The sequence below is a fragment of the Chiloscyllium punctatum genome, chromosome 2, assembly GCF_047496795.1.
Source record: "Chiloscyllium punctatum isolate Juve2018m chromosome 2, sChiPun1.3, whole genome shotgun sequence".
NCBI classification, from domain to species: domain Eukaryota; kingdom Metazoa; phylum Chordata; class Chondrichthyes; order Orectolobiformes; family Hemiscylliidae; genus Chiloscyllium; species Chiloscyllium punctatum.
The window spans coordinates 41,078,428-41,094,635 of NC_092740.1; the positions used below are offsets into that span (position 1 = coordinate 41,078,428).

At 38.9% G+C, this 16,208-nt stretch overlaps 1 protein-coding gene across 5 annotated transcripts in view; it reads right to left on the minus strand.

The window, feature by feature from the left end:
• Positions 1-1,611: 1,611 nt before the first annotated feature.
• The window catches only part of pde8b (phosphodiesterase 8B), a 311,487-nt gene continuing 296,890 nt past the window's right edge, over positions 1,612-16,208 (minus strand). For all 5 annotated transcript variants that reach the window (XM_072547546.1, XM_072547538.1, XM_072547530.1 and 2 more), the window contains 6 exons: positions 14,930-15,128; positions 10,862-11,079; positions 10,062-10,200; positions 5,888-6,055; positions 4,963-5,092; positions 1,612-3,770 (listed from right to left, as the gene is read on the minus strand). In XM_072547546.1, coding sequence (XP_072403647.1) covers positions 3,661-3,770; positions 4,963-5,092; positions 5,888-6,055; positions 10,062-10,200; positions 10,862-11,079; positions 14,930-15,128 — 964 coding nt within the window. In that variant the 3' untranslated portion in view covers positions 1,612-3,660. The remainder of the gene's footprint in view (positions 3,771-4,962; positions 5,093-5,887; positions 6,056-10,061; positions 10,201-10,861; positions 11,080-14,929; positions 15,129-16,208) is intronic.

The window sequence follows — 16,208 nt, forward strand, 5'->3', positions numbered from 1 at the left end:
CCATGTGGAACCTTATCAAAGGCTTTACTGAAGTCCATGTATACCATGTCAACTGCCCTACCCTCATCTACACGCTTGGTCACCTTCTCAAAAAACTCAATGAGGTTTGTGAGACATGATCTGACCTTGATGAAACCATGTTGACTATCTGAAATCAAAGTGTTGCTTGCTAGATGATTATAAATCTTATATTATATAATCCTTTCCAAAATATTCCTTACAACAGAAGTAAGGCTCACTGGTCTATAATTACCTGGGTCATCTCTACTGCCCTTCTTGAACAAGGGCACAACATTTGCAATCCTCTAGTCCTCTGGTACCAAACCTGTACACAATGATGACTCAAATATCAAAGCCAAAGGCTTTGCTATCTCCTCCCTAGCTTCCCAGAGAATCCTCGGATAAATCCCATTCAGCCCAGGGGATTTGTCTACATTCATTCCTTCTAGAATTGATAATACCTGTTCGTAACTAACCTTGATCCTTTCTAGTCTAATATCGTGTACCTCATTCTTCTCCTCTACAATATTCTCCTTTTCCTGAGTGAAAACCAATGAGAAATATTCATTTGGCACCTCTCCGATCTCCACAGGGTCCACACTCAACTTCCCACTTCTGTCTTTGACTGGCCCTATTCCTACCCTAATCATCCTTTTATTCCTCACATACCTATAGAAAGCTTTAGGGTTCTCCTTTATTCTATTTGCTAAAGGCTCGTGTCCTCTCTTTGCTCTTAACTCTTGCTTTAAATCCTTCCTAGCTGATCTGTAACTCTCCATCGCCTCATCTGTGCCAACCTGCCTCATCAACACATAAGCCTCCTTCTTCTTCTTTCCAAGATATTCTGTAGTAAACCACAGTTCCCTTACTTTATCACTTCCTCCCTGCCTGACAGGGACATACCTATCAAGGACACACAATATCTGTTCCTTAAATCAGCTCCACATTTCCATTGTCTGCATCCCCTGCATCCTAATTCCTGCCGAATCGCATTATAATTACCCTTGCCCCATCAGATAAGTCACATGATTTCTTCGAAATGGTCTTTTGATTCTTTGTTAAATAGATAAGTTTCTGACCCTAAAAAACTCACCTTCACAGAACTGCAAGCCAAAAAAAATTACTTCCACTTTAGAACCCAAGTTCCCAAATATTAATAATATATTTTGAGCCTTCATCCCACCTTGTATTTTAGAAACTGTCATTAAAAACACTGACATAGAGATGTAATCTGAAAACAGGGCAGACATTTTCTGTATGCGACCTTGCATTATGTCAAGCAATTGGACAGCTAACAAGTAGGGGAAAAAACGTTGACTCTTGAGTCAACTTATTCAAACAAATCCAGGAGAATTCAGTTACTTTGCTTCCTCCTTCTCCAACATTTAGCCATTTTGAGTTCTCTCATGTGCTTTGCAGGCCTATCTGCAGGGTCTATTCAATTGGCCGCTCAGCCAGTATCACTCTGGAGGATGATTGGTCAACTCAAATCTCACAACTCAGGCTTTGCGAAGCTGTGCAGGGGGAACGGCAAGATAATTTTAGCATAGAACTCACACTAAGGTGCATTGATAAAACAATATTGTGTTTAATTATATTTATTTTTGCACATATTGTCCCAGTATTGAACATAATTACTAAAGCATTGTCTATAAACAATTGTATATTTTGTTACAATTTTTCTATTTATATACATACACATTAGTATATGTATGCTTCACATTAGAGGTTGATATTATTTTTACCTGTAATTTTGTGTTTGGTCCTTCATGTGTTTACATTTCTCATGTTAAGTCAGTTTCATTTTGTTGCTGCTGCAACTTCATAGTCTGTTGTTGGGTCACCCCACTAAGTTCTACTGTAACAGATTCACAATGTTAAGCCCCCATTCCACATGGGTATTTTTCTTACTCTTTCATTCAGTAGTTCCTGCTGCTACATTAATTCACACAGAATAAAACTGGCTCTGACCATTTGCAATTTGGAACATTACTTTTGAGTACCCACTACATATCCATCTGCTTTCGACGCGAAAGAAAGGAAAAGTTTCTGATGTATTTTGTGAATAGAATTGAAAGAGCTTAAGTTAAGCAAATTCAGCACTCTACACATCCAATTAATGCTTAAAAATGTGTTGCTCGAAAAGCGCAGCAGGTCAGGCAGCATCAAAGGAACAGGAGAATCGACGTTTCGGGCATAAGCCCTTACATCCAGTTCATGCTAAGGAGCAATCAACAAAGCAAGGCAACGCAAAATTATACAGCCAAAACAACAAATACAAATCGAAGGGAATCATGGTCAATCTGCACAGCACTCTGGTCAGGCTACATCGTGAGTGCTGTGCTTAATTCTAGTTATAGGAAACAAGGAAGTATTAGAGACAATACTGAGAAGAATCACATGTAAGAGGCCAGAGTAATGAAGAAAGATTCCAGAGATTTGAACTTTTCAGCCTTGAAGAAAGACATCTAAGAAGTGACTTTGCACATTTAAAATAGTTAATCATACAGGAAATTAAAATCTGCAAGATTACTTTAAAATTAATGATATAAATGTGACAAGGAGCCACAAGTTCAAGTCATCAAAAGGCAAATACCCAGAAGTCCTTTGGCATAAGAAAAGTGATCAACACGTGGAATGGACACCTTGACAGAATAATGGAGACAAAAACCTAGAAATCATTTAAGAAATGATTAGAGGGATACGAGGATACACTTGGTTGACTGAGTCAAGTTGGGACAAATGGCCCAATTCACTCTTAACTACTTTGTGACCTTATTCAGAATACTGTATTAATTTTGGTCAGTTACATTGGGGCTGTTGCATAAATTGGACTGAATACTAATGTAGGCTAAATCTGCAAATATTAATGTATATTTCCACAAAAATTAATATGGAGTGCAAAAATATTTTAATTGGTAAATTCAATCAAATTTGTGAAGTAAATTGATCTTAAGTTCATATCTTTGGCACCACTACATCCTTGTCAAAATAAAACCTAAAAAGAAATCAAATCAGAATACACAGTGTGGCAATAAATTATGGAATGGAATATCTCAATTTGTCAAGCTGACGTTTTTTGATTTCACAAGGAATAAAGATTCATTTCCATGTTAAACATTTATAAAATGCCCAAAGTTGCCTTAAGGCCTCAATTCATTTATTTAAAACAATGGTAAATTTATTTTAAAAAAACTATTAACGGTTAGAATATTGCCCTAGTTTTCCAAGCAACTAGAACTTTGCAAAAAAGAACTTTGTAGGAAATGACAGACTTATTTACACATAACCTTATGGTTTGAGGGTAATAGTTCCAGAAACAGCATTTTCAATTTTGCCTTCTCTCAACAGAGACCTATCAGTTACTTTCCTTACTCTGTGATATTCCTCAAGAAAGGTAAGAAAAAATGTTCTTGAACATGATGAAATCCAGTGTTGAAACTCAAGCATTCTGTGCTTCTGTTTGTAATTGGGGTACCCCATGATAGCATACAACATAGTTTCCTGCACTCTGTACATCAAATCTTCCCATAATGTGTAAGGTTTATATTACAATATAATTTTACAGTCACAGGAATAAAATAGAATCTCTTCAATGGCTTTGCTTGCGTCACGGTTTAAAGTGAGTTTGGCAAACCAAACATTTTGCCCTTTCACCTTTTAAGAGTCAGGTGGAGGTCGCAAACCTTTACACTCACATTCATCCAGAGTCTTCCAGTACTTGTAGTTCTCAGCTAAGTGATGTATTAATGTAGGGAGGTTTGCAAATGCTGAAAGGAAGACAGTTGAAATTAGATAAAAATGATTTTTAATTTAGTCAAAAGTATTTAATTCAGTACATGCTAAATAATTACCTATGATTAACTTTTCTAATAAATATATAATATAACAACCAAAGAGCGTGTTTTGAGAAGATTTGTAGCTCAAATTGAAGTTCTGGATGTAAGTTTGCTCGCTGAGCTGGAAGGTTCATTTCCAGATGTTTCGTCACCACACCAGGTAACATCTTCAGTCAGCCTCCAGGCAAAGCACTGTACATAATTCCTGCTTTTTATTTATATGTTTGGGTTATAACATATAAATAAAAAGCAGGAATCATGTACAGTACTTTGCCCGGAGGCCCACTGAAGATGTTACCTAATAGGGTGACGAAACATCTGGAAATGAACCTTCCAGCTCAGCGAGCAAACCTACATCCAGTAACCAAAGACCTTTTGAAATAAGCATTGTTATGATATATTACTCTGAAATGCTGTGTGTACAACAATTGTTTTACGACTTATATTTACATCTAAATATAACTTCTATTATGCTCATATGAGTCAGAAATCCAATAGCTGCCAACAAGAAGTCTCCTCTCATTCCTGTTCACCAGTCTCTGGCAAACAAATAGGTACATATTCTGCTCTCATATCTCTATCGATGGCAGTGTGCAATGACAGACTGTGGACGAAAATACTAAAGTTGTATGCATTGATTTTTTTTCCTTTTCAGTATCCGAGGGTATGCTGTAGGGTTGTAACTGAATGTTTAAGTGTGGAGACAAGTGAACAGAATCTCCACCACCATCACTCTCCATGTGAGTCCAAGGCATTGCTGAAGAGTTGTACAGAAAAATAGTAATTGCATAATAGGTGGACAACACATTCAGACAAACTCTACAGGTTTACTAAATGATACAGATCCTGAATTTCCTACAACCTTTGGATGCTAGATTGCTATAACCTGATTGGAAGTGAGGAGAAAAAAAATTACATTTACAAAGTGAGAAAGGGTCTTCCTGCCCACTTTTAACCAGGTCGCAGTGCAAAAATTTGGACTTTCTCCCTGAGCTGGGATGAAATATTAATTGTATGTGTGCAACCCAGTGCATAAGAAGGTAGCAATATAATGGCCCTGCATTTGTTGATATATTTTTTTCAAATGCTGATATGTAGTGTAGAAAATATCAAAATAACTTACCATCCCAAGCATCAAACATGTCTGTTATAAAATAATCGATAAACGATATTTGAGATTTTGGAATACTGCAGGTATTTCGATCAAAGACTGGCATCACAACTGGCAGACCTTGGTGTTTTTCCTCATCGGTCTGTTGACAAATACAGGAATTGTTATATCAATAGCAGTTGTTACTGAGTATGGAGGATAATGTGTCAGTGCGTGGGGAATGAAGTCTTTCTTCTGCAAGAAACTAAACTACAATCTGCTAACAAATATGAGAACTATATGTTTAAATAGGATTTTGGGGGACAAACATCTCGGTGGGGGGCTACCCCAATGTATATAGAAGGTCACCTTCCTTTCCTCAACACCAAGTGTAACGTGCCTTCCTTCTTTGGTGTCTCTTCAATAGTTTTTAATACAAACCGCCCTATCACTCCCACCTGCCTGCCAGTTGTAAATGTTTTCAAACATGTAATAACACATATTTAGGGCAAATGCAACTCAAACGCAGACCTTCTGCTACAGAGGTAGGGATACTACAACTAAACCACAAGAGCCCTCTTTTCAGGTGTAACTGGTGTGAGCAGTGTAATATTGTTAACAAGCTCAACTACCTGTTTTTTTAAAAATGGCTTTTTATTTCAGTGCTCATCCACCTGCCATTTTGTGGGAAACTTGTCAGGTGGATGAGAAAGTGTTGGGCTTGCCTTCCATGATATGCTGAAAATGCATCTGATCAGAGGCTGTAAAATCCAGGCCATTATTGCAGGAGGGTAAAACATTTTTCCAGCAAGGATAAACTAAGAACTTGGAATTCTACTGGAAAGCTTAAAACATGAAGAAAACAAGAAGAGATCAACTCCACTCTCTCAGTTTACATTCAACGAGGATCAGTGTGATCCTTTACAACCTTAAATAGTGATGACTAGTATAATGTTACCTGAGCAAAATATTCTTCTGAAATTCTACCCGCCCATTCTACGCATAACTTTATAGAGCGGCAAGGATTAGCGACATCAGCACATTTAATCAACATGCGTTTGATGAGCAGTCTGTCCTCAATTGAGTTCTTAAAACTGGATGGACGTTCACCATCACTGCACTCGCTCTGGGATATAAGCAGAAATCAATGAATTTATACATAATTACTAACCATTTACATCCATTGATGCAATTTAAGTTGTAATGTTAATTGCAAGTTTTCAAACATTCATTTTTTAAAAAATATTGCTCTGAACACATACTGTTTCTGACATTCTGGGGAATGACAAACTCTTCAGCCATATTTTGAGCTGGAGTTTGGCAAAACATCCAGAGAAATGGCATCCCTGGTCATTTTAGACCAACAACACTAACTCTCAGGAAATTCCCCTGATCTCCTGTCAAAGTTGCACCACACGCTAAAATGCATGAGAATTCAGGGCCATTATACGAAAAGTTATTCACCTTACAAATTAAACCCCTCTGAAAATGAAACCGTATTTAGGAACATTGGAACAGGAGTAGGCCATTCAGCCCCTCGAGCCTGTTTCACCATTCAATCAGATCTCAGAAGATCTGTGGCCCAATTCCGTACTCCATATGGGCCTTTTATACTTTTGCTTAACAAAAATTTATCTATCTCAGATTTAAAATTAACAACCAATCACGCATCTACTGCCATTTACAGAAGAGAGTTCCAAAGGTCGACCACCTTTTTTGAGTAAAAGTGCTTTCTAAAGCTTCCTGGTGACATCTGCACTCAAGAAGAATGTGAGTAATTGAGAATTTTCTTGACTCTTGTACCAGTGTTAACACTGAGCACTGCCAACTCATGTGGAAATGGATCACATCCAAAATGACATTTGTTCTGTACTGCATTGACATCGTACTTTTGTTGCAATATTGGTAGAAGACACCACCATGTGACATTCCCATTCTCCTTGCCAGCTATTATATCAGATGTTAAATTTAATGCCAAATTAAAGACAATGTTGATGTTTTTAATCAAAACCACTCTACCTATTCTGCCCCAAATTAAGTCCTACTTCGCCACCACTCCTTTCTACATTAGGTTATAATGACCTATATCTCACTGCACTTAAAGCCTTCATGCATGCCTTTAAACTTCAGTTCATCCATCTATAGTTCTGGAATTTTCTCTGACTCTGTAATCTGTCATCAAACTATTTTTGTCTCTGTTATTCAGTACACACCCTGCCTTCCTTTAACCAATCATCGACTGGTCTGCAATTCCCCTCCCAAACCTCTCCATTTACAGCTTTTTAAAAAATCCTTGTCAAAATCGTTTTTTTTGCTGAAGTAAATTTGTTTCTGAGTCAAACGTGTGGTGCTGGAAAAGCACGGCAGGTCATGCAGCATCCGAGGAGCAGATGAGTAGACATTTTGGGCATAAGGAATGTGACTTCTGTTCTGGACTACCAAACCTGGGTAGATTACAAGGTAATGTGGTAACCAAGTGCTCTTTGAATCATAGAATCCCTACAGTGTGGAAACAGGCCTTTTGGCCCATTGAGTCCACACCAACTCTCTGAAGAGCATTCCACTCAGACCAACCCTACCCTATCCCTGTAACTCTGCAATTCCCATGGCTAATTCACCTAGCCGGCACATCCCTGGACACTACTTCCACTATGGGCAATTTAGCTTGGCCAATCTACCTAACCTGCAAATCTTTGGACTGTGGGAAGAAACTGGAGCCCCTGAAAGAAACCCACACAGACGCAGGGAGAATGCACCGAGGGTGGTGCTGTGAGGCAGCAGTGCTAACCACTGAGCAATCATGCTGCCCCGAGAAAGTATTTACTATTGTATAGAAACACTTGCACAAACACATGGGCCACTAAAAAAGAAGAAAGTGGTACTGAAACTTCTAAATCAGCCCTAATCTGCAGTAGGGAGCCTTTTGTGCACATGAGTTGAGAAGGAGAAGATGTAGCTAGCTGATGACTCATCAAATGACTAATGTTTGGGCATTTCTCAGTGAGCAAATCCATTTTGATTGTCCAGCAGTACAAACAGAAATGGGGTACATTCAAAGGATTTGAAAAGTGGCTTCTAACTCAAACTTGGAAAGAGGTCTCTTAAAGCAGGGATAGTTAGCTATCGTTACCTATGCTAAAATTTACATTACTTTACATAAAGGATATTGAATAAATGAAGAAGGGAGGCAGGGAATATTTTAAAACTTCAAGAGATTAAAAAATAAGTATTTGGAAAATAGCCCTAGTAAAGGTTTGAGAATGACACTGGGATATTAAATCAGAAATCATCAGTTCCAAATCAGCAGATCAAGATAGTCTTTCTCAGTTTTGAACAGTCCAGTATTCCAAAGTGTCAATTGTCACTCGACCACCAGGACTTTTCTCTGAGTCAGCTGCTTTGGGTTCAAACCTCACTCCAGGCCCTGAGTACAAAAATCAAGGCTGAAGTTCCAGTGCAATACTGAGGGAGTGCTGCACTGTCTGTGATAACCAAGTGCTGTTCTGGTGATCCATTTAACTGGATCATTTAACTGCATTCTCAGGTGGATATGAAAGATCCCATAATACTGTTTTGAACAAGCAGAGTGGAATTGTCTCCTTGGCTGATATTTATCAATCAATCAACATCACAAATACAGATTACCTGTTCATTGTTGCATTGTCTGAAAGGTGGGAGAATAGAACACATGGTACTTCAGATAGTTAAAGCCAGCCATAAGGGTTCTTCCCATTAACAGTTAATTGTAGCAACATTAAGCAAATATGATGGACTTTAGATCCCCATCACAATTGTATGATAAATGAATTTTACAATAACAATAAATAATCAAAAATTATAAAAACTCCTAGGATTATTTAAATTGTGGCATTTATATCCAGAACAACTTGCATTTCTCATCATAAAATGAAAGCATAGCAAAACAATTTGTTCAGAAAATACCAGTAAAGCACAATTATGTTATTATAATAATACTGGTAGCCAACATTCATAGGAATGATGATTGAAGATTAGTATTTTCTTGATCCTTTCATGGGTTCTCAGGCCATTATCTATGTTTCGGGCAAAAGCCCTTCATCAGGAATAAAGGCAGTGAGCCTGAAGCGTGGAGAGAGGCTCACTGCCTTTATTCCTGATGAAGGGCTTTTGCCCGAAACGTCGATTTCGCTCCTCGTTGGATGCTGCCTGAACTGCTGTGTTCTTCCAGCACCACTAATCCAGTATTTGGTTTCCAGCATCTGCAGTTATTGTTTTTAACCTAAGGCCATTATCTATGTCCATCCCTTACTGCTTTCAAACTGAATGGTTTGTTAAGAGTCAACAGTATTGCTATGAATTTGGAGCTAATTGTAGGCCTTACCAATAAGGGATGGCTGGTTTACCTGATGGGATTTTACAATAGTTGGTGATAGTTTCATGGTTACCATTACTGAGACTAGCTTTTAATTCCAGATTTATTTATTAAAGTTAAATTTCATCAGCTGGGATTTAAACTCATGTCCCCAGAGCACTAAGGTGAGTCTGGGGATTAATAGTCAAATGACAATAACACTGTGTCACTGTCTCTTGGCAAAATTACAGGATGGATTGACGCAAAGACAACACCACACATTTTATCATTTCGAAGAATAAGGGAAACAGTTGCAACAACACCTACAGTTCTCTGTCCAAGTAACAGAGCGTTCTGAATTGAACATTTATCATTGATCCTGAGTCAAAAACATGGATCTCTTTGCCCCATAGCTATGCAGAGCAGCAGGTAAATCAGCCGCTGCCTTCTCAACAAATACTACGATTGCACAAAAATTGGTTGCTTTATCAGTGTCACCCAATCCCAAAACTGAAATATGTCTAAAGTGCTGAATAATATAAACCTGGGCATATTTATTAAGCAGTACTCTAATTAAAAGGCTCAGCTAATGTCATCAACTATGTGCAGGAAGCTTGCACAGTTTATAATCAAAATACCAATGAGCCTTGAGATTAAATTGCTGCCTTGAAATCAATTAAGGGTAGCACTTGTGCTATAATAATACATATAAATTTTATGGAGTAGATTTAGTTTTAGGGCGTGTTGATTGCAGTGAATTCCATGTCACTGATACATGAGGAGGCTGCTGCTTAGAGCTTACATTTGAGCTGGTTTCCTCAATAGAAGTCATAGGTTTGTTGATGCTGTTCACAAATTTGTTTACATGTTCAAAATGTTTCGTCATCTCTGTAGCCAAAACCATATCAATGATTGCTTGTCGCAATGTCCGAAATTGATTCCTGAAAAAAAATTGGACACATGATGACTTCCTGACCTTTTGTTGTTTGTTCAGCAGAATCTTGCAGCACTGTTTTGTTGCTGTTTAATTTTTTTTAAAAATTAAAACATTTTTAACCATCTAGTAATAGTTTAGTATAATGCTTATATTTTTATTATCTAAGACCCCTTTGAACGTCTGATCATGATGTTCCAGCCATTGTAAGTGTAGGACTGGCTTGGTGGAGCAGAACATTTTTGCCTGTCCATTATGTTCATCTACTCCTATATTGTTCATGTTATCTGCTCTTTAGATCCAAACTTCTGGAATTCCATTCCTAAATCTTTTTCCCTCTTCTTTTAAGGTGCTCCTTAAAATCTATCTATTTAAGGAAATCTTTAGTTACTTGTCCTAAAATCACCTTCTTTGGAATGATGACAATTTTTGAATGATTATACCCCTGTGATGTGCCATAATTTACTGCATTAAAAGTACAGTATGTTTTATTCATAAACTTTATGAATATTCTTTTGATTTTGGCAATCCTTAGAAGAGTGAAAGGAAAGAAAGTACCTCAAGTTCCTACCTTTAACCACCAGAGTTTAGAGACAGTACTATTAACAAACTAAATATACATATGGTACTGGGGACATTCAGTGAACTTGATAATCAGCAAATCTAACCTTTCAATGTTTTTGAAGACATTGCACTTGTCATCTCCAGCTGTAAGTTGGAAGGCCAGAGCTGCATGATGACTTTCTAGAACTGCCGTATCGTTATATAGTACAGCTAACTCACTTCCTGCATTACACAGGAAGGAATTGGTGCGCCCTGGATGGTCCACATCATGCACTGCAGCTGCAATGAGTGCTGCAACCTCATCCAGCTCATCCAAACTTCCCTGAAAACATAGCAATATATCATCAAGTTGCTAACTGGTTTTATGCAAAAAAAAAAATTCCTGTGTGCGTACAAGATAAAGACATCCAAAAATAGAATAAATATAGATTTTAGCATTTAAAGATCTTCTCATGATAATTTAAATTACAGCAGAATCACTTGTGAAAAATGCTGACTGTATCCATCTTTCATCAAAAGACATTTTTCTTTCATGCTAAGGTCTGGAGATGTACTCTATTAAATTCTGTATGCAGAGTTTTGTTTCTGAGGATTTAGCAGCTGACTTACTATCTTGTTCTATTCACTGGACAAGGAGTAGCCTGACACGATGCCACTTCTTTTTCAGGCGGAAGGGCCAGTCGCACAAGAAGGAAAGAGACCGTTGTAAATACTCCGTGTCATCGATAACATTAATGTGTGCTTGGGCAGACTTTTCAAGTATGAAGCCAAGCTTAGCAAACAGATTTACTCCCATAAGCTTTCTGCCTTTTTCTTGGTAATGTGAACTTGGGTAATGCTTTGGTTAAGGCACTGGAATTATGATTATTCCCAAAACTGGAATAATAGAGTTACTGTGAACTTGAAGGTTGCCTATCACAGGAGCGCCTGTTGCAAAAACAAAGATGGCCGAATTTGGAGAGTCTATACTTCTATGTCAACATTCCTATAGGTAAAACTGGAATACCCACTCATACCATCATGACGTACTTTTACTCTCAGGAAGAGATTTCTCCATCTGCCAAACTTATGACTTTCTCTGTTTCAATGAGCTATATACCTTTGTGTTGTTATTTCACTTTAATGAGTCATACTTATTCCCTCAAGCTGCACATGGGGATAGGTACCCCCAGAAATTGGGCACCTTTCTAAGGTGTGTGACCAGGAGGGGCCACATGTCGATTTCGCTGCTGAGGTTTCTTTGCCCGTAACCCTTGTACACGAACTGGGTTAAGTAAGGTACAACCCTCAGTCTGTGGTTGCATTTCTGTTTAACCCTTTCCAGTCTAACATGACGGATTTGATTTTGATGGACAAGGTTGTGTCTTTTTCCAAGGTTAAACAATTGTTCCCTAATTTGTGGAATTGATGTCGTTTCAATTAATTAGTTACAAATTAGCTCCTTGCTCACTGTGACAGATTTACATGCAGAAGCCAATTTCCATAACACTGCCTTGCATTGTTTAATGGACTTGCCATTTCCCTGGTGAAATGTATACCATTCAATTATCACATTATTTTTATCTAGTTGATCTTAACCCTACTACGAATCCTCTGGCAAGAATGCCTGCCTTGAAGAAGTTTTCCTCCTCCTCTCTCTACAAGAATGTCAGGGAGTCCCTCTCCCATTGCACCCCATGACTTGTCCTACCTGCCTATCTTCTTTTCCACCTATCCACACCACCCTCCCCTCTGATCTATCACCTTCATCCCCTCCCCCACTCACCTATTGTACTCTATGCTACTTTCTCCTCACCCCCACCCTCCTCTCATTTATCTCGCCACCCTTCAGGCACTCTGCCTGAATTCCTGATGAAGGGCTTTTGCCCGAAACGTCGATTTTCCTGCTCCTCGGATGCTGGCTGACCAGCTGTGCTTTTCCAGCACCACTCTAATCTAGACTCTGGTTTCCAGCATCTGCAGTCATTGTTTTTACCTAATTATCACAATTTGGCCTGGCATGTTCTTTGAATGCACTTGCCACCATGTCACATTGCCTTCTGCGCACTGTTTGAGTACTTATTAGCTTTCTGCCCTGAGATAATGTCCAAGTATTGGATTCATGTGCTTTACATACACATCCAGACCTGTCCCTCACTGTAGTAATTATATAAGCCTTTGAAACCCTATTCCTCAGAATGAGTGGATCTCCCGGTGAAATGAAGAGTGCTGGAGGTGCAGGATTTAAATATATTCTCCATCTCAAAGCCAATTAAATAACTGAATACTGCAGTCACTACTTCCACAGTGAGAATTTTACTCTCTGAACTCCTGCATGAAGCCCTATTCCACTTTGGAAACAGACTTTTCCACATTCTTTGCCAGTGCCAAGAGACATTCTGCAGGCCTGCCAATGGACCCAGTGTGCATCCTTACCAGCATTTTCCATTTTGTCATTCTACTGAAGTCCTCATCAGCCTTTTTAAAGCACAATTCTTGTGCGGCCTCACCCTCCTAGTGAACTGCCACACTATCTACCTTTTATTCCTACCCAGCTGCAGCCCACTAAATCTGATGACTTACCATAAGCAGATCACAACCAGACAGCACCCCCTAAAGCTGCTGCAGTGCAAGTATTCTAATGGTAGTTGTTAGCTATAAGTTAGGTGATGATGCCTCTTCATTAGAGCTATGGAGTAGTTCTCTCCCCCTCTCCTGACACTGGCCAGTTGGCAGTTCTTCAGAGACCCAGCTGACTTTGGTCTTTCAAATCAAACCTATCATCTGGGGTGTAATCTTATATTTTGGGCTTCAGTGATGCCGGTTCTGCTCTGCTCTGCTCCCTATAATTGTGCATGACCTTGTCCTACAAAATGGGACAAAAGTCAATGATTGCATTTCACTCCGTTTAGGTGTTTGCAGCCGAATAGTTACTGGAGGCTCTGGGAGGTGAGTGTCAGGCTTACAATACTGGAAAATGTGGGAGGGTGATGGGAAACACCTGAATATTAGGCCTGAGTTCCTGACCAGACTGCTGACAGGTGAGTGAAGGGAAAGTAGTGCAATACGCAATGTGAGCTGTTGCTGATTGATGAATGTGAGATAGCCTTTGAAGATGCATTCATTGACCTTGACCAGCAGGATAATGTAAGAGAAGTTCTTGCTGCCATGTCCTGGAGACGAGACTCCAGTGTTGACCGCCCTTTCCATTTCTCTTCGTCCTTTTGGAAATTTTCAAGAGGGCCTCCTAGCATCCTCCGTGGAACTATGGTGTTTCCACTCTTGTAGATCTCTATCACGGCACCACATCTGTGAAAGTAGGGTGCTCTCATTTTCCTGCTGCTCCAATTAGCCAGCTCCTCATTGCAGCCAATTTCAGTACTGTCAGTCAGAAACAGCTTCTGTTTCTGATTGCCAGGTTACCTTTAAGCCATCAAAATAGTTGGCACAAGTACTAGCTATGCAGAGGCCTCAGAGTTGTGCCAGCCAGCAGTCTTGGGTGATGCCCAACTGAACATTACCATCAGGCAAATCAAGAGATAGCATGAATTGCCCAAGCTGCCTGCCCTAAGGGGATTGGGCACGGAAAGATCGCAACCAATAACATGTGTTTAAAAATGGGAGGAAATTAATTTTTAGCTCACCATTTTTATGATGGAAAATTAATTCTTGCAGATCAGAAGAACAATGTCTCCAACAAACGAAATAGACAATGCATCAAAGATGCAATCCTGGTTTACATGCAACAATAAAAGGTCTATGCCTCAGCTTTGTCCCTGTGTTATAAGGTGTTCTGGTTCCTGTGACTCCTCTCCTGCTGTCTATGTCCAGCTAACTGATGCTGTGGCAGTGACTTCTGCACTGGAAGACAAGAATTCTTTTGAATTGGCCCATTATGTTCCAGCCTCCTCCATATCCAATGTCCAGATATCTTACTGTAGCACAAGTTGCAACTTTGCTGAGTTATTATTGACAAAGTCAAAATAATCAGTAATCGCTGTGTTAAATTATGCTATCCAAAGAAATATAAAATGCAGAAAGAGAGACAAATTTAAACATTGTGACAGAAAATTGTAGAAACTTAGTTAATTTTAGTTAATTTAGTTGATGCTCTACATCTCCACTGCTGCCCATCCTAACCAACTGTCGGACTAATACTTCAGTGTATTTAGAGCAATAAGTCTAAGATTTACCTTGACTCGGTCCTTTCGCAGGAAATATGCTGTGGCATGTAATACATCAGCAGCGTGCGTTGAATTGTGGTATGAATTTGATGCATGATAATTGGTCTCTATGAGCTGTAGCCATGATCTTAGAGTCTTTTCTGAACAGTTTAAAAATTCACATACTCCAAACTCTGTTAGGATTTTTAAACCAAGATAAAACAACGGCCTGAAACAAATCAGAAAGGATAATTTTTAAAAAGCAGATTAGCAATTACAGTAAGGTTCCCAAACAACATTGTTTCATGGTAGTTTTACATTAACAATGTCTGCTGCAGGCTTCTTTTCTGTGGCTTGCATGTGACATAACCTTTTCCACCAGTGCTTCCAATCTCACCTTCAGTCCCTGCACCCACCCTAACTTTTCTTCTTGGCCTTACGTCCACCCTTTGTTCCCATCTTCATCAATGCGGTCCATTCTTCTATCCCTCCATTCTCTTAGTTCCTGGCTTCTCCTCTTGTGGCAGATGTTTGTCAGGGCAGGTAGTCCTGGGACATCAGCTGCAGCCTGCATTGACCAACCTCTTTCTCTAGACGGAGCCTGATCAATGTAGAATTACTGTACCAGAGGCATGGTCAATCTTTAAGCATTTCATATTTCTTGTGAATTGTGATTCCTTTATCCCTGGTGGTATATTTTTTATTGCAAATTATTCTGCTAGGAATGATTGGTGCTTACTGGACACTTACTGCATGGTGCAGTTTTTCAACTTGTATATATTTTCTTCCTCGCAAGAAATGTTGAAAGGAATCAAACTGTGATTTTAACATTGATTTCTGTGCGAACCTATGATTCTCGAAGAGTCATTTCATTTTATGTTATGATTTTCAGAAACAGAACCACAACTTTAAATGCGAATTTCCTGAACTGAACGGCATCAAACAAGTCATTTTTCATTGAATACAATTTCTACTTCAACAACGCAAATGAAGCTAATGCAACAGTGTATTTATTGACAAAAAAAGTCTTGTTGAATTATTTCTTTTCAGGATGTTTTCATATTAGCTCTGCGGACATTTTAAATTTGTATGCCTGGTGTTTTCTTTTGATATTTGGAACTGTAATCTGACACACTCTCAAATATCATAACTGCTTTGGTTTTTCTTGATGTTTGATGACAAAATTTGCAAGCAGAGTATTAGCAGCTAGCTAAACTGGAAGTTGCCACTTTGTATTTAATTTGTTCATGGGGCACGAATGATGCTGGCTAGACCAGCCAATATTGCTCCACCCCACCTTGTTGCCTTT